General features: G+C 44.1%; 1 protein-coding gene across 1 annotated transcript in view; it reads right to left on the reverse strand.

The window, feature by feature from the left end:
* Positions 1-12,498: 12,498 nt before the first annotated feature.
* The window catches only part of ATP12A (ATPase H+/K+ transporting non-gastric alpha2 subunit), a 42,242-nt gene continuing 32,171 nt past the window's right edge, over positions 12,499-22,569 (reverse strand). The window contains exons 18-23 of the mRNA XM_034422002.2: positions 20,700-20,823; positions 20,336-20,481; positions 17,321-17,454; positions 16,859-16,960; positions 16,553-16,644; positions 12,499-12,997 (exon numbers count right to left, since the gene is read on the reverse strand). Of these exons, the coding sequence (XP_034277893.2) occupies positions 12,969-12,997; positions 16,553-16,644; positions 16,859-16,960; positions 17,321-17,454; positions 20,336-20,481; positions 20,700-20,823 (627 nt within the window). The 3' untranslated portion in view covers positions 12,499-12,968. The remainder of the gene's footprint in view (positions 12,998-16,552; positions 16,645-16,858; positions 16,961-17,320; positions 17,455-20,335; positions 20,482-20,699; positions 20,824-22,569) is intronic.

The raw sequence follows: 22,569 nt of genomic DNA on the forward strand, positions 1-22,569 counted from the left end.
GCATCCGTATTGCTTCGTACAATGCTGAGAATTTAGACTGGATCCATGCTGCATCTGTAATGGGATGGGACAATATTCTTGAAGAAGAGAAGAACAGATACAGCCTAGACCCGGAGTGTCAAACTCAATTTCATTGAGGACTGCATCAGGGTTGTGTTTGACGTTGGGAGGGCAGGGTGCAGTGGTGGGTTCCTCCCGGTTCGGTCCGGTTCGGCCGAGCCGGTAGCGGTGACGATATGACGTCACCGAACTGGTTCTCCCACCCCCCCCACCCACGTTATTCTTACCTTTTATTTGGTCCCACCCCCAATCTATTGCTGCCTCCTGAGTCCCAGCTGATGACTAGAGGGAAAAAAAACTGTTTAAACTCTTGCCGCGGGGCTTCAAAGGGGCGCCCTACAGCTGATCAGTGTTAAAAGCAAACAAATGAGTCGGGTCGTAAATGCGAGGACTGGTCGTAAGTGCGAGGACCTTCCAGAAATGACTCTGACCAGCTAGCCACGCCCACCTAGTCACATGACCTCCAAGCCACACCCACAAAATAAGCCACGCCCACAGAACCGGTAGTAAAAAAATTTAGAACCCACCCCTGGCAGGGTGGATGTGGCCAGCTTGACGTCACTTATGTTCACCGCGCCTGTGGTGTCCCAAGCTCTCTGCCAGCGAAAATGGGCTCCCAAGTTCTGTTTTTGGCTGGGACTGCCTCCTGCAACCCTCTGCTAGTGAAAAGGGAGCTTGGAGGGGCTGCATGCGGCCCTCCCAAGCTCTGTTTTCACTGGCAGAGGCACTGCGGGCTGGTCCTTTGCTATTTCCAGGGCGGCCCTGCAGGCCAGATCTAAGAACTTTGCAGGCTGGAGCTGACCCCCGGGCTTTGAGTTTGACATCCTTGGCCTAGACCAGTGATGGCTAACCTTTTTGCCATCATGTGCTGAAAGTGGGGGGAGCTGTGAGGGTCATGTGTGCACATGCCCACATCATAATTCAATGCGCCCCACCCCCGTGCATGTGACCCCTCCACACTCCCCCCGCTTTTGGCACATGATAGCATGTGGGCCCAGTAGGCCCGTTTTTCACCCTCCCCAGGCTCCAGAGCCTTTCTAGGAGCCCGGGGAGGGTAAAAACAGCCTTCCCACTCCCCCGGAGGCCCTCCATAGGCCGGAAACAGCTGGTTTCCTGACTTCCAGTCCCACCGGAGCTGAGCTAGGGCAACGCTCGCGTGTCCACTGATATGGCTCCACGTGCCACCTGTGGCACGCGTGCCCTAGGTTCGCCATCACGGGCCTAGACCATGGTCAGATAAAGGGAAATCCCAGCCCAACACAAGATTGAGAAAGCATCTCAGACTTGACCTAGAGAAGATGAAGAGCAAAAGCCAGTTTGGCCTAGTGATTAAGGCATCCAGCTAGAAACTACTGTCTTTTCCCCAAAATAAGACCCTATCTTATTTTTTTTTTGAACCCCGAAATAAGCACTTGGCCTTATTTTTGGGGAGGTCTTATTATTTTGGGGTTCGTGGAGCAAGATGGGGCTCCTCTTGCCGTCTTACCTGATTTCCAGCTCTGTGTTTAAATATTTTCAGGGAGGGCTTATTTTCGGGGGGAGGCTTATTTTAGCACATGTGCTCAAATGCCCAATTGGGCTTATTATCAGGGGATGTCTTCTTTTTGGGAAAACAGGGTAGGAGCCTGAGTTCTAGTCCTACTTTATGCCATCAAAGCCGGCTCAGTAAGTTTGAGCCAATCACCAGAAGACTGTGAGTTCTAGTTCTGCTGAAAGTTGGCTGGATGACTTTGGGCCAATCAACAGGAGATTGTGAATCCTAGTTCTGCCTTAGCCATTAAAGCCAGCTTGGTGAGTTTGAACCAATCAACAGGAGACGGTGAGTTCTAGTTCTACTTTAGACATGAAATCTGGCTGGGTGACTTAGGGCCAATCACTAGGACACCGTGAGTTCTAGTTCTGCTTTAGGCATGAAAGGTGACTGGGTGACTCTGGTCCAGTCATTCTCTCAGCCCAATTCACCTCACAGGGTTGTTGTTGTAGGGAGAGGAAGGAATATATTAGGTATGTTCAGGGCCTCAAGTTATTTATAAAAATAATAAAGGCGGGATACAAATAAATATATAAAGAGGAGGGAAGCCCATCCAATTTGCAAGATTGTTACTGTAACCTTATAATAAAAGCAGTTTTAACATTCATAACTTTGGTATTCAGATCTGGTCAACCTCGGTGACATCATCCTCTGTCACCGGTCATGTTTTGCAAAGGCAGTGATTGAGTTCAAACACTAAGCCAAAATCAAACCAAACCAGCTTTGTTTTCATTTTGCACCATTATCTGAATGCAGTCATTGTGGGGTATATTATTGCCAAGATTTCAAGTTTATTTTCTTATACAGTAGTGGCCAAAATTGTGGAAACCTTTTGGGGAAAGTGTATTTTTGAGGTTTGATGGCTAATAACACCACTTTTGGGGGGGAGTTTCAAGATAATCCTATTCCACTGCTGGAATGGCCTGGGAATAGCCCAGACCTTAACCCAGTGGAAAATCTATGGAGCTGACTAAAGAAATTTGTTAGTCAGAAGTGACCCAGCAATAAAACCCAGTTAATAGAAGCAACCATTCAATCTTGGTTTCACATGATAACAGCTGCAGAACTAAAAGGCTTGGTTCTCTCCATGGGAAGACGTTGTAAGGCCATCATTCATGCTAAAGGTTACCCAACTAAGCATTAACTGACTTGGTGATCATTTTTGTGTATTTCGTTTTTTCTACGTGTTTCACTTTTCTTCTTTATACTGTAACTGCTATTCTAATAGCAAATCCTTAATAAAAGTTATTTCATTACATTCTTAATTAAATTATCTTTCCATTGATATGCAATTTTATGGTACTACTCAAAAAAAAAAAGTGGTGCTATTAGCTAGTTTTAGAAAATACACTTTTCCCAAAAGGTTTCCACAATTTTGACCACTACTTGTGGAGTTGGGATCGTAGAAACACCCAGGAGCATAGAAGAGTTCAGAGGCAGATGCATAAATAAATGTCTTAAACGTATTTATTCATATGATAAATCATATTAACTATGTACAACAGAGATCAAGTCTCATGAGGAACAAACATGAAAAGAGAGAGATGGAGAGAGCATGATGGAAAAGGTTGGAGGGGGTTTTATACTCGGGGTAAGCCCCTCCTTTCCACATAGGGGTGGAGACACTCTCTGCCTCCACTGGTGTCTATATGACACATGTGCCAATGGCTTGCAAATACTTGACACTACTGTAAGCAAGGAAGAGAATAAATTTGCAGAAGGACCTAAGCTTACCTTTCTAATATCTCCAATCAGTAGGACAAAGTTCAGAGACAACACCAGGGGTGAAATCCAGCAGGTTCTGACAGGTTCTGGAGAACCGGTAGCGGAAATTTTGAGCAGTTCAGAGAACCGGTAGCGGAAATTTTGAGTAGTTCGGAGAACCGGCAAATACCACCTCTGGCTGGCCCCAGAGTGGGGTGGGAATGGGGATTTTGCAGTATCCTTCCCCTGCCCCACCCACCAAGCCACACCCACAGAACCAGTAGTAAAAAAATTTGGATTTCACCACTGGAAAACACATTTGTTAGAGACGTAGGCAAATGGCTGGCCATTAGACTGATCCAGTATTTCTCAATCATGGCACCTTTAAGATGTGCGGACTTCAACTTCCAGAATCCACCAGTCAACATGGTGGCAGGGGGATTCTGGGAATTGAAGTCCACGCATCTTAAAGGAGCCAAGACTGAGAAACATCGGATTAGTCAATGCAAATCAAGATGGAAAAACACCTTGTGTGTATGAATATTCAGTGCTAGGAAAGAAAACACATAATTTTGGACCTTCATTACTTCCTGAAACCTGCAACCACAGGAGGTTAAGGGTGACCTCTTTTCAGTTCCATGGGCAGGTCAAACATCGGCCTGGAAACTGGACTTGTTATCATCCATCAAACAGTCTCTAAGAGCAACTGCCAGCAACTAACACCCCGGCTTTTGAATGGGGTTATGTCAATGTATCACATTTATTCTTCTTAGTTCAGTACAATCGGCTACACATGGAGACACCAGATTAATTAGGGTGTTGTGGGTTTTTTTTCAGTTTAGAACAGTGGAACAGATTATACTGTGTTTATCTGTGGTTTGTTAAATATGACTCTCTGGCTACTAAAGGCTTAATTTTCCATAAGGAGTGCTCTGTAAATTATTTTGGAAAAACTTGTGTGTGGTTGTAGTTTGCTCTTCTTCCCTTCAGGTAGTACCTCAATGGTTGAGAACGTATGACCCTCCATTCTTCACCAGAATCAGTGGTGAAATCCTCTGCAGTTTGCCACTGACTGGTTCGGTGCCTGCGCATGTGTGGTGCATGCCAAACATGTGCTGTGTGAGCGGATACCCAGTGCATGGCAAACACATGCTTTGCGCGGAAAAAGGACGCTTAACAAGGTAAGTAGAACAGTGAGGGGGGAACAGCTGTGCCGTGCTATTTAGATTTGCTGGAAAGCATTCTAGCAAATATAAATCACGCGGCACAGCTGAACATCGGAAATACCAGTTCAGACCAACCGGTAGCTTTTTTTTTTTTTTACTACCAGTTCGCCGAACAGGTAGATTTTATCACTACCAGTTCGTCTGAACTGGTGCGAACCGGTAGGATTTCACCACTGGGATAAATGACAATTAATAAGGTCCTTCGATTGTGGCCCTGTCTCTACTCATCCTCTACCTGCAGTTCGCTTTTCATGTAAAGCAGAGAACTGTTTTTGAAAGAGGCTTAGCCGCTTCAGATCCGGTTAATGCCTGGATAGCAGTGAACCAGAAATGTCACAGATGGGAGCTAGTGTAGGATGTTGGGGAAAAAAATATCCAGAAGAAGGGTTGCAATGCAAATCAGCTTCATATTGCGATCAAAAAAATACTGTACGGAGTCTTTGCATTTGCTTCTTCAGTCTGCACACTCCTGTTTAAAGTATTCATAGTTTTAAAGTTTGGCTTGTTAGCTGCTAATTCAAAACAATGCATTCTATTTCTATCCGCTGGTTCAAACTCTGCAGATATGAATATATATTTTCCGGTTAACATTTTCATAGAAGCGTTTGGAAGTGCTACCGACAGAAAATTCAATCTTTCTTCATGACAGTAAAAATCCAATTGGATTGGACTTGACTGCTTGCATTTTTTTTTACAAATTCTGTACAGGGCCGGGGGGAAAAAGGTATTTTAAATGAACCTCTATCCAGATTTTCCCTCTTCATGGATTACTGCCTTGCCGTGGTGAAGGGGCTTGTGTAGCTCAATGAAGCTATGAGCTAAAGGCAAAAGGATATCATGCTGGAAGATGAGCCCCTCAGGTCGGAAGATGTCCAATATGCTACTGGGGAAGAGCAGAGGGCTAGTACTAGTAGTGCCAAAAAGAATGAAGTGACTGAGCCAAAGCCGAAAGGATGCTCAGCTGCGGATGTTTCTGGTGAAAGGAAAGACCGATGCTATCCAGGCAACTCCTCGGGGGGGGGGGGGTGTTAATCCAATGACGAAGAAGTTTAACTTGAAGTTTACATCTTTTTTCATTGTTGTGTTTGAGGTGTAGTAACAATCTCCTAGCATACTAAAAAGCAGAGACATCACCCTGCCAACAAAAGTGCGTATAGTCAAGGCTATAGTTTTCCCAGTTGCAATAGATGGCTGTGAAAGTTGGTCCATAAGGAAGGCTGAGCGCCAAAGAATGGAGGCCTTTGAACTCTGGTGCTGGAGAAGACTCCCGCGAGTCCCTTGGACTGCAAGGCCATCAAACCGGTCAGTCCTAGAGGAGATCAACCCTGACTCTCTTTAGAAGGCCAGATCCTGAAGAGGAAACTCAAATACTTTGGCCACCTAATGAGAAGGAAGGACTCACTGGAGATGAGCCTAATGCTGGGAAAGATTGAGGGCAAAAGAAGAAGGGAACAGCAGAGAACGAGGTGGCTGGATGAAGTCACTGAAGCAGTAGGCGTGAACTTAAATGGACTCCAGAGGATGGTAGAGGACAGGAAGGCCCAGAGGAATGTTGTCCATGGGGTCTCAATGGGTCGGACACGACTTTGCAACTAACAACAAAATCCAGGTTTTCAATACTGCTTTGATTTTGCTCCATTGTGGGGGGGAACCGTCTCTGTTTTGTTCCGATCGGAGCAGATTAAATAAGTCCGCATAGCTGAGATGAAAGAGAAAAGATAAGGCACATTTTTTCCAATGTGAAATATTTGCAGACGAGTGTGTGTGTGTGAGAGAGAAAGAGGGCACGCCATGTTCTTCGCTCGTTCCTTTCGAAGAATGTGTTTCTATTTTGTTGGCATGGCTTGGGAACAGAAAGGATCAGATAACTTCACACTTCGTTTTGAAGACTCTTGCGTTGAGCAAGCACCAAATGTATGCTAAAGAGGAGGCCAGAATTAACAATATGGAGTGCAGTAGATATATTCATAAACACGCACCCTAAACATTATTAAGCAGGAGTGATTACTATAGCCTTATGCAAACTTGGGTTCAAGGCTATGGAGAGGAATTATTTTATTCTCAAGTTCCTGCCTTGCGTGTAGACAGTTTTGTTTAAGAGACCTTTGGACTATATACCCGGGAATTCAATAGAACTGTGGCATTGGTGGAATTCATTTTTTTTTTTACTACAGGTTCTGTGGGCGTGGGTTGGTGGGCATGGTGTGGCTTGGTGGGCGTGGTAGGAGAAGGATATTGCAAAATTTCCATTCCCATCCCACTCTGGGGCCAGCCAGAGGTGGTATTTGCCAGTTCTCTGAACTACTCAAAATTTCTGCTACTGGTTCTCCGAACTACTCAAAATTTCCGCTACCCGGTTCTCCGAACTACTCAAAATTTCCGCTACTGGTTCTCCAAACTACTCAAAATTTCTGCTACCGGTTCTCCAGAACCTGTCAGAACCTGCTGGATTTCACCCCTGCCCTATATCTTATTTCTACCTCTATTCTAACTTCTAATCAGGCCACCATTACTAATCCTAGTGTTAATACACTTGTTTATATTAAAACATAGGACTATCTTGAGGGTGCTCCAACACTGGAGGTTTTTAAGAAGAGATTGGACAACCATTTGTCTGAAGTGGTGTAGGGTTTCCTGCCTAAGCAGGGGGTTGGACTAGAAGACCTCTAAGGTCCCTTCCACCTCTGTTATTCTTTGGATCACGTTTTACCAAACCTGCATAACAATAAAAACTCCGTAGAGGAAACAGAACTAGGACATTGTAAAAAGTGAAAGTGTAGGATGGAAACTTGAGTCAGACATAAGCAATAAAGAGCAACAAAGAGCAGGTTGGACTGGTTTGGCTTCTGCCAGCGCGGCACAGTACAAATTTAACAAATTTCAAGCACCCGAAGGCCAGACAAGGAACAATGGATGGAAACTGATCAAGAAGAGATTCAACCTAGAAATAAGGAGAAATTTTCTTTGCAGTGAGAACAATCAACCAATGGAACAGAAGTTGCCTTTGGAAGTTGTGGGAGCTTCATCACTGGAGGCTTTCAAGAAGAGACTGGACTGCCATCTGTCAGAAATGGTGTAGGGTCTCCTGCTTGAGTGGGGGGTTGGACTAGATGACCTACAAGGTCCCTTCCAACTCTGTTAATCTGTAAATTAGATTAAGGGGCTGGAGGCTAAAACATACGATGAACAGGTTACAGGAATTGGGTATGTGTAGTCTAATAAAAAGAAGGACTGGGATGACATGCTTGCACTGTCCCAATATTTGAGGGACTCCTATAAGGATGAGGAGGGGGGGCTCAAACTATTTTACCTAACAGAAGAGACTGTTAGAAATGCTGTTGGGGTCTCCTGCTTGGGCGGGGGGTTGGACTAAATGACCTACAAGATCCCTTCCAACCCCTTTAATCTGAATTTATCTAAGATGATCAAAGGCCTGGAGACTAAAACATACGATGAACAATTGCAGGAACTGGGCATGGCTAGTCTAGTGAAGAGAAGGACCAGGGGAGACATGATAGCAGTCTTCTAATATTTGAGGGGCTGCCACAGAGAGGAGGGGGTCAAGCTATTCTCCAAAGCACCTGAAGGCCAGACAAGGAATAATGGATGGAAACTGATCAAGGAGAGATTCAACCTGGAAATAAGGAGAAATTTTCTGACAGTGAGAACAATCAATCCATGGAACAGAAGTTGCCTTTGGAAGTTGTGGGAGCTTCATCACTGGAGGCTTTCAAGAAGAGACTGGACTGCTCTATCAGGAATGGTGTAAGGACTCCTGCTTCGGCAGGGGGTCAGACTAGATGACCTACAAGGTCCCTTCCAACACTGTTATTCTATTTCAAGTGCAGCAACTTTGCAAGCTGAGAAAAGGAAGCTTCTGTGACTCTTAAGAGGCCTGGTGTCACAGCTTTTGATCATTGCTCAGTGATCATTACTATGGATCATGGGATCAACCCAAGCATTCCTGCTGTTGTTTCCATCCCATTTCAAAATCACTCAATTGAAACAGGTGTCGATGAGGAAGCTTGGAGACAGCCAATCTTTCCTTCGGTGTAGGACACGGGATGAAAAGGATTACGTGGGTATCAAGTCTTCGCATGCTGATCTTTTGCAAGAGCCTTCTGAGCAGTGGCGGAATTCAATATTTTTTTACTACCGGTTCTGTGGGTGTGGCTTGGTGGGCATGGCAGGGGAAGGATACTGCAAAATCCCCATTCCCTCCCCACTCCTGGGGGAAGGATACTGCAAAATCCCCATTCCCTCCCAACTTCAGGGGAAGGATATTGCAAAATCCCCATTCCCTCCCCACTCCAGGAGAAGGATATTGCAAAATCTCCATTCCCACCCCACTCCAGGAGAAGGATACTGCAAAATCTCCATTCCCACCCCACTCCTGGGGAAAGGATATTGTAAAATCTCCATTCCCAACCCACTCCAGGAGAAGGATACTTCAAAATTTCCATTCCCACCTGATTCCAAAGGGAAGGATATTGCAAAATCTCCATTCCCTCCCCACTCCAGGAGAAGGATATTGCAAAAACTCCATTCCCACCCCACTACCAAGGGGAAGGATATTGCAAAATCTCCATTCCCTCCCCACTCCAGGGGGAAGGATACTGCAAAATCCTCATTCTCTCTCCACTCCTGGGGGAAGGATGTTGCAAAATCTCCATTCCCACCCCACTCCTGGGGAAGGATACTGGAAAATCCCCATTCCCTCCCCACTCCTGGAGGAAGGATACTGCAAAATCTCCATTCCCAACCCACTCCAAGGGGTTGCAAAATCTCCATTCCCATCCCATTCTGGGGCCAGCCAGTGGTGGTATTTGCTGGTTCTCCAAACTGCCAAAGAGCTCATTTTTTTAAAAGCAGCAATGCAACATAAAGAAAAACAATTAAGCAATCAGGAAAAGAAAACAAGCAATTAAGTCTCTCTCATTTCCCTTGCATCATAAACCACAGAGATTGCTTTGTCCCAACCAGGCTACCTATGCAGGAATGTTCTTGAACAGGTAGTCCTCAAGGTACGACCAACGCAGTCCTCAACGAATGACAGTTGAGCCCAGAATTTATGCTGCTAAGTGAAACAAATTCGTTAAGTGAGTTTTGCCACATTTTACAACCTTTCTTGCCCCAGTTATTAAGTGAATCATTAAATTAGTAATATGGTTGTTAAGTGAAGCGGACTTCCCCATTGACTTTGCTTGTCCAAAGGTCGCAAAAAGGGGATCGCATGAGCCCGGGACACTGCAACCATCATAAATATGAGTCAGCTGCCAAGCGTTTGAATTTTGATCATGTGGGAATGCTACTTCGGTCGTAAGTGTGAAAAATGGTCATAAGTGACTTTTTTTTCAGGATGTTTTAACTTTGAATGGTCACTATATGGACTGTTGTTAAATCCTGGACATTTGTCCGTTTGTTGGACAGGTGAAAATCAAACGAGTTAATTGTACTGATTAATTGAAGTTGTTTTTTTATGGCTGCGTTTCTGCATTGTTGCTATATATTTTTTTAAAAAAATTGATTTATATGTCGCCCTTCTCCGGAGGCTCAGGGCGGCTTACAATGCATTAAGCAACAGCCTTCATCCTTTTGTATATTTATACAAAGTCAGCTTATTGCCCCCACAAACTGGGTCCTCAATTTACCTACCTTAGAAAGGATGGAAGGCTGAGTCAACCTTGAGCCTGGCAAGATTCGAATTTACTTTAATTGCAGACAGCTGGTGTTAAATTACAGTGCTTTAGTTTGCAGAGATATCCAGGCTCCTATTCAGATACTCCTTGACTTACAACCATTCATTTAGTGACCGCTCAAAGTTAAAACAGGAATTATTAACATGAAGATTAATCAATATTAGGATGATAGTGTAATTATGATGATGATTAAAAATATATGTGTAAGTGATTAAGTCGGGTTTTTTTGTCCATAGGCAGTTGAGTAGTGTTTCAGTCTTGGCAGAGATGGTAGTTTTCTGCATCTGAGGAAGAAATCTGACTTTTCTGTTGGTGAGTCATTTGAGCACAGATTTTAACACTTCTTTTTATGACGGTGCTAAATGTAGGAAAACACCCCAGGTGCCTTTGGTAATATAGTAATAATAACTTTATTGTCGTTGTATGTGTATACACAGTATACCCATACAACGAAATTCACTTAAAACTCAAAGACCAGGTCCAACACACATAACAATCCCCAAACACCCACCCACCCACCACAATTCCCCACCCCTAAACCACCCAAACATCCACACAGCAGACCAAGTAATGCTGACCAACAGCTCACTGATGGTGGCCCTTTAGCTCATTGTAGAGTGCAATTATAGCTCTGATATAAAAACTATTCAGAAGACGTGTGGTCCAAGTTTTAATATCCAATACAAGAGGTAAATTGGCTTTCAAGAAGCGGAGGCCGGAACCCTCTATCTTGGAGAAGTTAATCTGCACGTGGTGTTTCATTTTTTTTCCTTTCATATACAAAATTCAGGTAGAAAAGGAATTGGTCAATATCTTCAAATAGAATTGCCAATTCATTTGCTTTCTATTGCAGAGCTGCCATTTTTGCAGCTTGCCATTTTGCCAGATTGCAGAGCTATCCTTGCATCCTGGACGTAAACTGCTTCAACTCCTACCCTCAAAATAGAGCACTGCACATCAGAACAACTAGACACAAGAACAGTTTTTATCCCCCGAACTCCATCACTCTGCTAAACAATTAATTCCCTCAACGCTATCAAAGTATTCACTAAATCTGCATTAGTATTACTATTAATCTTCTCATTGTTCCTATCACTCATCTCCTCCCACTTATGACTGTATGACTGTAACCTCACGATTTATATTGATTGTTTCCTTGTATTGATTTGTACCCTATGACTATCATTAAGTGTTGTACCTTATGATTCTTGACGAACGTATCTTGTCTTTTTATGTACACTGAGACCGTATGCACCAAAGACAAATTCCTTGTGTGTCCAATCACACTTGGCCAATAAAGAATTGTATAAAGATCCGTGAACATTATTTTTCTGCATCTTTGTAATTGCACAGGTATATTCAGTAGATGAAAGTTAAGCTTACGCATTCTGCTAAATCACACCTAAAATGTAGTGTGGTTTCATGTCATATATGAATCCTATCATGGGTTTGTAAAACGCACATGGTGAATTAGATGGCTACAGCTTGTTCCACTAACCATGTTTGAAATAAATCCTATACTGTATTAGCATGTTGTACCAACCCATTCATTGCCATCTGGTGCACACATACATGCTCATTTGCTCACTTACACACAGAGTATATGTTATGCACTGACACACACAAAAAGCCTTATAGGTTTTTAGTTCGAGCTATCTTTCAGATTGAAATAGTGATAATACAACCTGATGTTTGGTTAAAGGTGATGGTAGGGGGAAAATAAAAATAAGAACGACTCTGCGTAGCAGATCAACTGAACTGTTCAACTGAACAAGGAGAGATTCAACCTGGAAATAAGGAGAAATTTTCTGACTGGGAGAGCAATGAATCAATGCGAAGGCCAGAGAAGGAACAACGGGTGGAAACTGATCAAGGAGAGATTCGACCTAGAAATGAGGAGAAATTTCCTGGCAGTGAGAACAATCAATCCATGGAACAGAAGTTGCCTTCGGAAGTTGTGGGAGCTTCATCACTGGAGGCTTTAAAGAAGAGACTGGACTGCTCTATCAGGAATGGTGTAAGGACTCCTGTTTCGGCAGAGGGTCGGACTAGATGACCTACAAGGTCCCTTCCCACTCTCTTAGTCTGTATCTGTATCAGTTTGCCCAACCTGGTGCCCTTCAAATAAATTGGAATTACATTACCCACAATAATGTACACATCACATCTATTGGTACAAAGTGGTCAATAAACTTCCCGGGGACCAATTCACTCTGTCGAATTTCAGCTTTGTATGAGCTTCTGCCAACTCTTAAGGAACCAGGTATGACAAAACCCAGACTTTCTATAAAAAGACTTTTATTATCAAACTATATTTGTACACTGCAATCCATGGCCAGGCAATGCAAATCGACACCCGTTTAGCTTCCACTGGGATAGCTGCAGAAGATGCCATCGTCACGCTGAACAACAAAAATACAACTTTGAAGAAACCTAGTTCAAGTCAAGGGTTGTCCTTTTTTTTTTTTGCCCTGAATGGGAAGAACAATTCTTCGGTTTCTTTCGTTCTATATACAAGAGACTTCAGACTTTGTACATATTCAACACTTAAAGGATCGGGCAATAAAAACAGGAAATATTCAAGTTGGTAATCCCAGGTTAATTCTTCTGCAGTCCCGTGGTCCTTCTTCTTTTTTTCTTTCTTTCCCTCCAGGGAGAAGATCCTGCTACCCGTTGATATTGCACAAACACAAAACTTTGAAGGAGCTGCCCCCCAAAAAGGCCACTGATATATGCTGTCCGTCACTTTCAGTAGTACATGTTTTTATCCCACCAGCCTGTAGTGAAAGGAGAAAAAAATAAATAAACATTTCTTTTTTAATAAGTAGGTTGGTTGGCATAATGAATGCTATTAATAGGAGAACATATTTGTATCTCAGATTGTGGGGACTTTGGGGCTCTCTGAGCTTGATTGTTTTCTTGCAAATGTTTCATGACCCAACTAGGTAACTGCATCAGTGCTAGGCGAGAATGGGGCTTGCTCTCTGCATATATACAGAGATGATGTTATCTAATTGGGTCATCAGATGTCTGCAAGAAAGCAATCAAGCACCAAGGATCCTACTGATTGCTATTGAACAGATCGTTCTGACCTAGCCTTCCCAAGAGCATGAAGCAGACTCCTTGTCCTGACAAAACCCCTTTTTATTAAGTTACTGTGAATTCCTCTCATTCACATCCAGCCAAGTCTTTCAAGGGTGAATTTTACAGTCACAGACCTTATCTGGCTTGGAGAGCTGCCAGGCCAATATCTTCAAAACTTGGCAAAGAGTCTCGGAGAGTCACGAACCAATTAAGCGAACTAATTGTGTCCTGCAAACTCCACTCCCCTTTTGCTCCTCTTTTATTCCCTATGGGAGGGGCCCTTCATCGTCCACCTGTGGCCTTACTCCTGAGTCGACCCTTGTTCTTTAGCTGTTCCCTTCGTCTGGCAACTCTCACACTGGGAACAGGCTCCAGTTGTTCGTCTGCCTCACTGATGTCTGACTCTGAAGGCAGCTGATAATTGTTGGATGGCCCTGGCCCCCTCTCTGCCTCCGACGCAGAGCCCTCATCAGAGCCTTCCCCAGACTCCAGGACTGGCCCATCTTCCTCCCCAACCTCCTCACTGTCCGAATCTGCTACCAGCTACACTGGTGGGCCACAACACAGATCTCCCTGGTCCATTAAGATAATTATGGGGTATCTCCTCTCTCTCTTCTTCCCAGATCTACACAGACCTTGAAACCAAGTTTCCTGGATGCATCTAATTTCAAGGATTCAAAAGGGCACCTCTGCTATTGTTCCATAAGACAAGACTCTGTAAAAGGGTCCAAGGTTTTGAGAAAGGAACAAACCTCAGCTCCTAAGGCCTTATGTAACCCTGTGTAACCCCAATGGCTGCCAATGAGAGTCCTACCACCATCACCAAGTTGCAATAAAATTGTCATCTTGCGTGCAGCAGAAGGGAAGTTTCTGAGTTTACTGTCTTCCATTCATTATTTTAAATTCAGTTTAACCTAGTTTTTGTCCTATCCTGGTCACCCCCATTTCTTTTATTTAGACCACTTCGTGCTGACCCAGATTGTTGGGGGCATGATGCTGATCAGTGATGGAATTCAAGTAATTTAACAACCGGTTCTCTGCCCTAATGATTTCTTCCAACAACCAGTTTGCCAAACTGCTCAGAAAGTTAACAACTGGTTTTCCCGAAGTGGTGCGAACTGGCTGAATCCCACCACTGATGCTGACTCTGTAAACCACTTAGAGAAAGCTGCAAAGCACTAGGAAGCTGTATATAAGTCTAAGTGCTATTGATATTGGTACTGCTATACTGACCACCTGAATATCAATTAAAGACCTACTGAGGCCTTTCGCAGGTATCAGACTAAGTGTAATTTGACAGTAACTCTAGGAGATGTTCAGGACTTCTTGGTTGATCATTTTAGTCAAACGCTTGTCGACTATCTATTTGGGATGTTTTTATTTAGACCCCTGCATTGATCAGGGGGTGACACTTGATGGCCTCAATGAACTTTGCCCAACTTGGTGCTCTAATGCAAAAAAATAAAATAAAAATAAAAATGTTTTCCTATCCAAATCCAAAAGGATGACTAGGGGGACTAGAGACTAAAACATATGATGAACAATTGCAGGAACTGGGCATGGCTAGTCTAGTGAAGAGAAGGAGCAGGGGACGCATGCTAGCAGGCTTACAATATTTGAGGGGCTGCCACAAAGTGGAGGGGGGGAGTTAAGCTATATTCCAAGGCACCTGAAGGCCAGACAAGGAATAATGGATGGAAACTGAACAAGGAGAGCGTCAACCTGGAAATAAGGAGAAATTTCCTGACAGTGAGAACAATCAACTCATGAAACAGAAGTTGCCTTTGGAAGTTGTGGGAGCTTCATCACTGGAAGCTTTCAAGAGGAGACTGGACTGCCATCTGTCAGAAATGGTGTAGGGTCTCTTGCTTGAGTGTGGGTTGGACTAGATGACCTATAAGGTGCCTTCCAACTCTGTTAATCTAATCTAAAACCTCCAAGGTCCTTTCCAGCTGATTCACTCTATTCCATTTCCAACGCTGTTAATCTGTATAATCTGTATCTGTATGAATCTCTTTATTCAGGTGGGATTAAAAAACAACTATAACATCAATCTTGGAGCCTGGACAGGACTGTCTAATCAGGGCAACCAGAAATGCAGAGTTTTAAATTCTGTTGAAATGACAACAGCTCTAAAACTATAACTGGCTAACGTAATGTTTTATGCCGCGTTTGGCTTCTCTCCAAACCAATGAACCCTTTATTAGAAAGTGAAGTGGAGCCAAGTCTACTGGCTTGCAATTCCTGGTGCCAAGACAAAAAAATAATAAAAATAATAATCCCTGACCTGAAGGAACCTTTTACATCTTTTTTTTTTTGGCAAGGGCGATATTGCCTGCGATAACGAGCATTTAATTGAAATTGCAGATTCAGTAATGTTCGCTTGGGTTGCAATAGGTTTGGAAATTTAAAGTGTGCGTAAAACGCTATGGCAAATCTAGACAGCTTACTAAAAAGCAGAGACATCACCCTGCCAACAAAAGTGCATATAGTCAAGGCTATGGTTTTCCCAGTTGCAATGTATGGCTGTGAAAGTTGGACCATAAGGAATGCTGAGCGCCAAAGAATGGAGGCCTTTGAACTCTGGTGCTGGAGAAGACTCCTGCAAGTCCCTTGGACTACAATGCCATCAAACCGGTCAGTCCTAGAGGAGATCAACCCTGACTGCTCTTTAGAAGGCCAGATCCTGAAGAGGAAACTCAAATACTTTGGCCACCTCATGAGAAGGAAGGACTCACTGGAGAAGAGCCTAATGCTGGGAACAATGGAGGGCAAAAGAAGAAGGGGACAGCAGAGAATGAGGTGGCTGGATGGAGTCACTGAAGCAGTCGGCGTAAGCTTAAATGGACTCCGGGCAGATGTGGTATTCAGCAGGTTCTGGAGAATCAGCAACCGAAATTTTGAGTAGTTTGGAGAACCGGTAAATACCACCTCTAACTGGCCCTGCCCCCATTCTCTGCCTCTAGAGTCCCAGCTGATCGGGAGGGAATGGGGATTTTGCAGTAACCTTCACCTGGAGTGGGGAGGAAATGAAGATTTTACAGTATCCTTCCCCTGCCATGCCCACCAAGCCACACCCACCAAGCCACGCCACACAGAACCGGTAGTGAAAAATTTTGAATCCCACCACTGACTCTTGAGGATGATAGAGGACAGGAAGGCCTAGAGGAACGTTGTCCATGGGGTTGCGATGGGTTGGACACGACTTCGCAACTAACAATAACAAAATAAAACGCTATGCCACTTACTTCCTGGATATCGCCTGATGAATAACTTGCGCATTTCATCGTAGACCCATATCAAGATGGCAAAAGGCACGGAGACGAACCAATACTGAAACCTAGACAAGAGAAGTTTGGATGGGAATTAGGAAATACACATCATGGATACAAACTTTAAAAAGCAGGGATGATACTATACTACAATCACAGCAACGTGTAATTTTAATGTCGTTAGCCACCGAGAGTCACCACGAGACAGTTGGGCGGCCATATAAATTTGTTTTAATTGATTGTAATTCATTAGCCTAACTAACCACAAGAAGTAAAACATACCGAAGAGGTGTGAAATTCAAGGCATTGATGCTTCCAAGACCGTAACAGAGAATCAAAGCTATTGCTAGCTGTGAAAATATACCGATCCAGATTACTTTGTTCCTGAAAAAAAAAAAAAATACAACTAAGGATAATCATATTATGTATGAGATGTGCACATAGCAATAGCACTTAGATTTATTTACCACTTCATAGTGCTTTACGGGCCTCTCTAAGTGGTTTACAGAGTCAGCATATTTGCCCCCAACAATCTGGGTCCTCATTTTACTGAACTTGGAAGGATGGAAGGCTGAATCAACCTTGAACCAATCAGTATCGAACTGCTGGCAGTGGGCTTTCAAGAAGAGACCAGACTGCCACCTGTCAGAAAGGGTGCAGGATCTTCTGCTTGGGTGGGGTGGGGGTTGGACTAGATGACCTACAAGGTCCCTTCCAACTCTGCTAATCTGTATCTACACCAACCTGAAAAGCCCTTGTTGGAAAATGGAATTCCGTCTGGTCTTCCTGATGATTAAATCCGCCACTTGTTGAATGGTGATGCTGACGAAAAAGGCCGTGTAGCCAGTGAACTGCAAGTTTTTCCGTTGCTCAAAGGTCTGCAGAACATGGAGAAGGAAGAGAAATTAAATTGCTGAGCTCAAGAAAGACTTTCATAGCAAAGAGTGGTCTAGGACAGGGATCTCCAACCTTGGCAATTTTAAGCTAGGTAGACTTAAACTAAAGACCCTTTAAGGACTTTGCTTTCATTTCATTTAGAATACGCTGAGAATGAGTTAATTCTCAGCTGTTTTAATAAAATCTGTTTGGGTTTTTTTTTTTTTTTTTTTGGAACTGTTTTGCATTTAATATCAACTACATGGGCCTGGGTCACAACATTATCAGCTAACTATGATGGCTTTATAAGGTGTCTTCTAAATTGGTAGCTGCACTGAGTGAAGGAACCCATTTGATCCTTCCTGGAATTTGATGGATGACTTCAAGACTTATACTCGTACCAGCTCAGTAAGTGGATTTAGAGAGATTCCTGTGAAATGAATCACCGGAACTATTTTTAGATGTTCCACCCAATATAGCCTAAATTACTAGACAACATAAGAACGGTGTTTTTTTTTTTAGGCTGAACAATGTACAGGGAACACTTCTAATATGAAATCTAATCTTAGTGTTGTGACCTGTCAGCCCTCCAGCAGCCGAATCAAAGGAGGAGGAGGAGGAGGCGTGGGAGTCAGAGGCCAGCATCAAGGCAACCTGAGAGCACCGAGGGGGAAGAGGGAATGGAGCTGGCAGACAGAGAGACAGAGGAGGAGCCTGGGCCGTCCATTAGCCCTCAGATGGAGAGTCAACAGCCCCCAGGTCTGGAGGTGGCTGATGAAGAAGAGGAGAAACAGCTGGATCCAGTGCCTGACACGTGGATGTGCAGAAGGCAGAGGAGAGGAGAACAGTGGAAATCTATGGGCTGGTCCTTGGGACAGAAGAGCCACCGTTGCTAGCGAAGCCTTACCCTAGTTCTGGGGATAAAAGGCAGGGGGTGGAGATGAATAGGTGTGGCAGACAACTATTCATCTCCCTGCTGGACAGACTTATTAACCTGCTGTGTGTGTGAGAGAGAGAGAGACTTTTTGCCAGGCTGCTGATGCTCCTAATAAAGGGAGCATTTATTTAACTACAGAGGGTTTGTCTGTTTGGGAGCCCGGTCAAAACACTTAGGAGCTGTGGAACCAGGAAATAAACCATGCAGGACTAGACTTCAGATGTCCATGCCAACAATTCAGTCTCCCAACATTAATGGCTACATATTGTGCGCAAGACATGCAACCAACTGGAAAGACGGATTTGCCAGTGGGTGCTGAAAGAAGCCAAAATCACTCGTTTCAGGGGCAAGGATGCATTGACAACATGAAAGCACATGAAGCTATTTCCAAATTGTACTGAGAAAAGATGTGGCAAGAAACTGTCGGTAGATCGTTTGCTGTAGAATGGGTCAACTGGCAGAACTTTGCAGGCAATGTCATTCTATGCCTGGGGTAGTTTACTGACTAATGTTATTTAACGCTAAACTGATATGATATCATGGATGAGGCTGATATAGGTTTCACATAATCAGGCCCAGGGCTATCTCATTAGGCTTTGTTATGGAGGTATCTTTGTCAAATCTTGTCTCAGTTCAGAAGGTTAAAGGGGTGGTGGTGGTGGATCTGGTCAGGACATTGGTGAAAGACTATAAGGAAGTCTCACGGCTCTAGGCTAGGTTGGGAAATCAAAAATAATTATCTCGAAAGAAGGCAATCCCAGACTCTACAGAAGAAAACTACGAGGTTACCGAAGTCAACTTCAAAGAGACTAGGACTTTAAAAAAATACTGTTAATGCAGCGGTGAAATCCAAATTTATTTACTACCGGTTCTGTGGGTGTGGCTTGATGGGCGTGGTGTGGCATGGTGGGCGTGGCAGGGGAAGGACACTACAAAATCTCCATTCCCTCCCCACTCTTGGGGAGAAGGATATTGCAAAATCTCCATTCCCACCCCACTCTGGGGACAGCCAGAGGTGGTATTTGTTGGTTCTCTGAACTGCTCAAAATTTCCGCTACCGGTTCTCCAGAACCTGTCAGAACCTGCTGGATTTCACCCCTGAGTTAATGTCTCTTAATGAATTTAGCACTGAAGAAATTATTACCCTTGCTGTACCAATAGATATTGGGGTGGGGGGAGGTTTGAATCAATGTTGACTACTGTCTGGACTAGTCTTTGCTATCTTCTTGGCATCATTGTTGGAAGAAGTTTGTCCTTGCTTCAGAAGAAAGTGAAGCTTTCTTCAGTTTCTTCAGAAGCTTCTTGGATGAGAAGCGAAACGTTTACAAGGGGGAAAACAAAACCTCCAATAAAAGTCCAGTTGCCTTTTGTAAAAGCAGCTTTGGGACAACCGTGACCTAGATGACTAAGAATCTCCATAAACACTTTCTTTGCCTTCTTCCTACAGTTAATAAAGAGTGACTGGCTTAAAGTCACCAGTTGGCTTTGAGGCTAAGGTGGGACACAATTACCGTATTTTTCAGAGTATAAGACGCACCGGATTATAAGACGCTCCTAAATTTACAGGAGGAAAACAAGAAAAAAAATAGTTTTTGGCCTCTGTGTGTCGTGTTTTTGCTCTCACAGGCCCACAGAAGCACTCTGCAGTGCTCTTCATGGCCTATTTTTGCCAAAAACACACCGGTTTTCACCAAAAACAAGCCTGGTTTTGCCAAAAACATATCCATTCTTGGCCTTCAGTGTGCTTCTGGGGGCCGGGGAAGTCGAAAACACCCGTATTCGGTCTATAAGATAGACCTAAATTTTCACCCACTTTTAGGGGGGGGAAAGGTGCGTCTTATACTCCCAAAAATACGGTAAGTGGAATCTTTCTTCTCCTAGACTGGTCCTTGTCTTTGACCCAGCATAACGGATGCCTTCAACGAATGAGATTTGCAACACTGTACCCATTCTTGTCCATAGCTGTCCGGTAAGTCAGCCAAATTTTCCTGTTCCCACGGAATTCGGATATGGAGGAGAGAGTGAGGAAGCCATCCTTGCTCAGCATAAACAGTGAAATAGGTCAAAAAGGCTCCAATGGTTTGGAGAAGGCCTGCAAGAGAGATGAAAGGGTTGGCTTTTATAGGAGAAGAAAGCTGATGAAAAAAAAGATTAGAAGAACATCTACCCCACTGTTGTCTCTGGAGGCATTTGGACCTCAGGATCAGGATCCTGGTCATTCAAAATGAGAAATAGTCTCCACATTCACCCACAAAGATCCACCCCCAACACCTACTCATTCCTCTCTGGTAAGAATTTCCCGTATCATACCGATTTGCAAGTAGGAGTAGACTGCAAGCTCCTGGTTAACCAGTCGGTCTCTTTTTTTGTGCCTCGGTTTCCTCTTCATGATGTCACTTTCCGCTTTTTCATAGGCCAAGGCAACGGAAGGAATCTGTACGAGGAAAGACAAGAAGTTGTTAGGAATACTCATACATTTGTTTGATTTGTGTTTACAGAGAAAGTAGCAGCGGTGGGTTTCCAATATTCTTACCACTGTTTTGCCCCGTGCGCATGGACTTGCGCCCGGCCTCGAAAACTTGCCTAAATAGGATACTATAGAGCCGGGTGGTTGGGTGGGCCCACCTTCAATCTCCACTACCGGTTCGCCTGAACTGGTACGAACCGGCTGAATATCACTTCTAGAAAATAGTCATGCCAAGAAAGTCTAACCTACAATACCCCTATTAACCTAGGACAGGGGTCTGCAACCTTAAATACTCAAAGAGCCATTTGGACCCGTTTCCCACAGAAAAGAAAACACCGGGAGTAACAAAAGTGGAGTGGGCATGGCCAACTCGATGTCATTCACTTCCACCTGTCACATGACCCCCCCCTAGCCACGCCTACCCAGCCGGTCATTAAGGCAGAGAACCAGTTGTTAAAAAACACCAGGAATCACAAAATCCTTTTGACATATCTCTCTCTCCCTTCCCTCCCTCCCTCCCTCTCTCCTCCCTTTCTCTCCCTCTCTCTCTGTATCTCTCTATGTCTCTCTCTCTCCCACTCTCTCTGTCTCTGCCCTGGCCGCTTCTCCATCCCCCGCCATTGCCCTTACCTTCTCAGGCCAGGCGAGGAGTGACTGGGAGGGGAGGGCAAGGGGCAGGGCCAGCCAGTGCTGGGATCACCTGACAGGGAGCCACAGCAGAAGGCCCAAAGAGCCACATGCGGCTCTGGAGTCACAGGTTGCTGACCCCTGATTTAGGATGATATTCAAGGAAGTACCAGCCTAGTAAAGAACAGCCTAATCAAGAAACCACCAAGAACATTCTCATAGACATTGACAGGCAAGCCACTAGTACATAAACAGAGAGGAAAAACCCACTGCCTTCTAGCACTGATGATGTTACCTTGTTGGGTCATGAAACATCTGTAAGAAAACTACCAAGTTCAGAGAGCATCAAGGACCCCACAAGTCTACCCTAGGCTTCTCCAACTTAATTCCCTTGGATGTGACGAATCACTTGTTTTGTGAGACGGCCGGCTATACAAAGTTGACAAATTCTAGCACTGTGGCAGTGAGATTTCTCTTTGGCTAGAGCTGGGGAAAATGGTTTAGGGTTAAGCTACAATCTGAGAATTAGCCCCTTCGATCTCAGAGGGACTTAAAAGAAATTTGTGTTGATGTTGGCAGTTAAATCAGGACTTCTTTCATTAAGTTTTGGGTATCCCTTTCCCATTTTGTTTTAAATTATTAGCAGAAAATGGGAAGATAGCAATGAGTATAATTTTAAGTCTGGTGCTGCCCAATTATTTGGGTCAGGGTACAGCAACCTGTGGCCCTGGAGCCGCATGTGGTTCTTTCACCTCTATGCTGCGGCTCCCTGTCACTCAAAATATGCATCACAACCACCAATCTGCGACACCTGCCAGCACATGATTTATTGAGCTTTTCAATCCCTAGTAGGCCAACCATGGATAAATCCAAGAAAAGAAAAGTTTCAGAAGAAAACAGAACATTTAATTCAACTACATTTGCTAGTTTTGTGGCTTCTCAAGAAATAGTCAGGCACGGGAAGGGTTTTGTGGCTCCCGGTGTTTTCTTTTTTGTGGGAAATGGGTCCAAATGGCTCTTTGAGTGTTTAAGGTTGCCAACTCCTGGTTTGGGTGAACATGCATATGAGAAAGAGGAAGCTTTGTC

This window comes from Pantherophis guttatus, chromosome 9 (assembly GCF_059756535.1).
Source record: "Pantherophis guttatus breed Tessera chromosome 9, ASM5975653v1, whole genome shotgun sequence".
NCBI lineage: Eukaryota > Metazoa > Chordata > Lepidosauria > Squamata > Colubridae > Pantherophis > Pantherophis guttatus.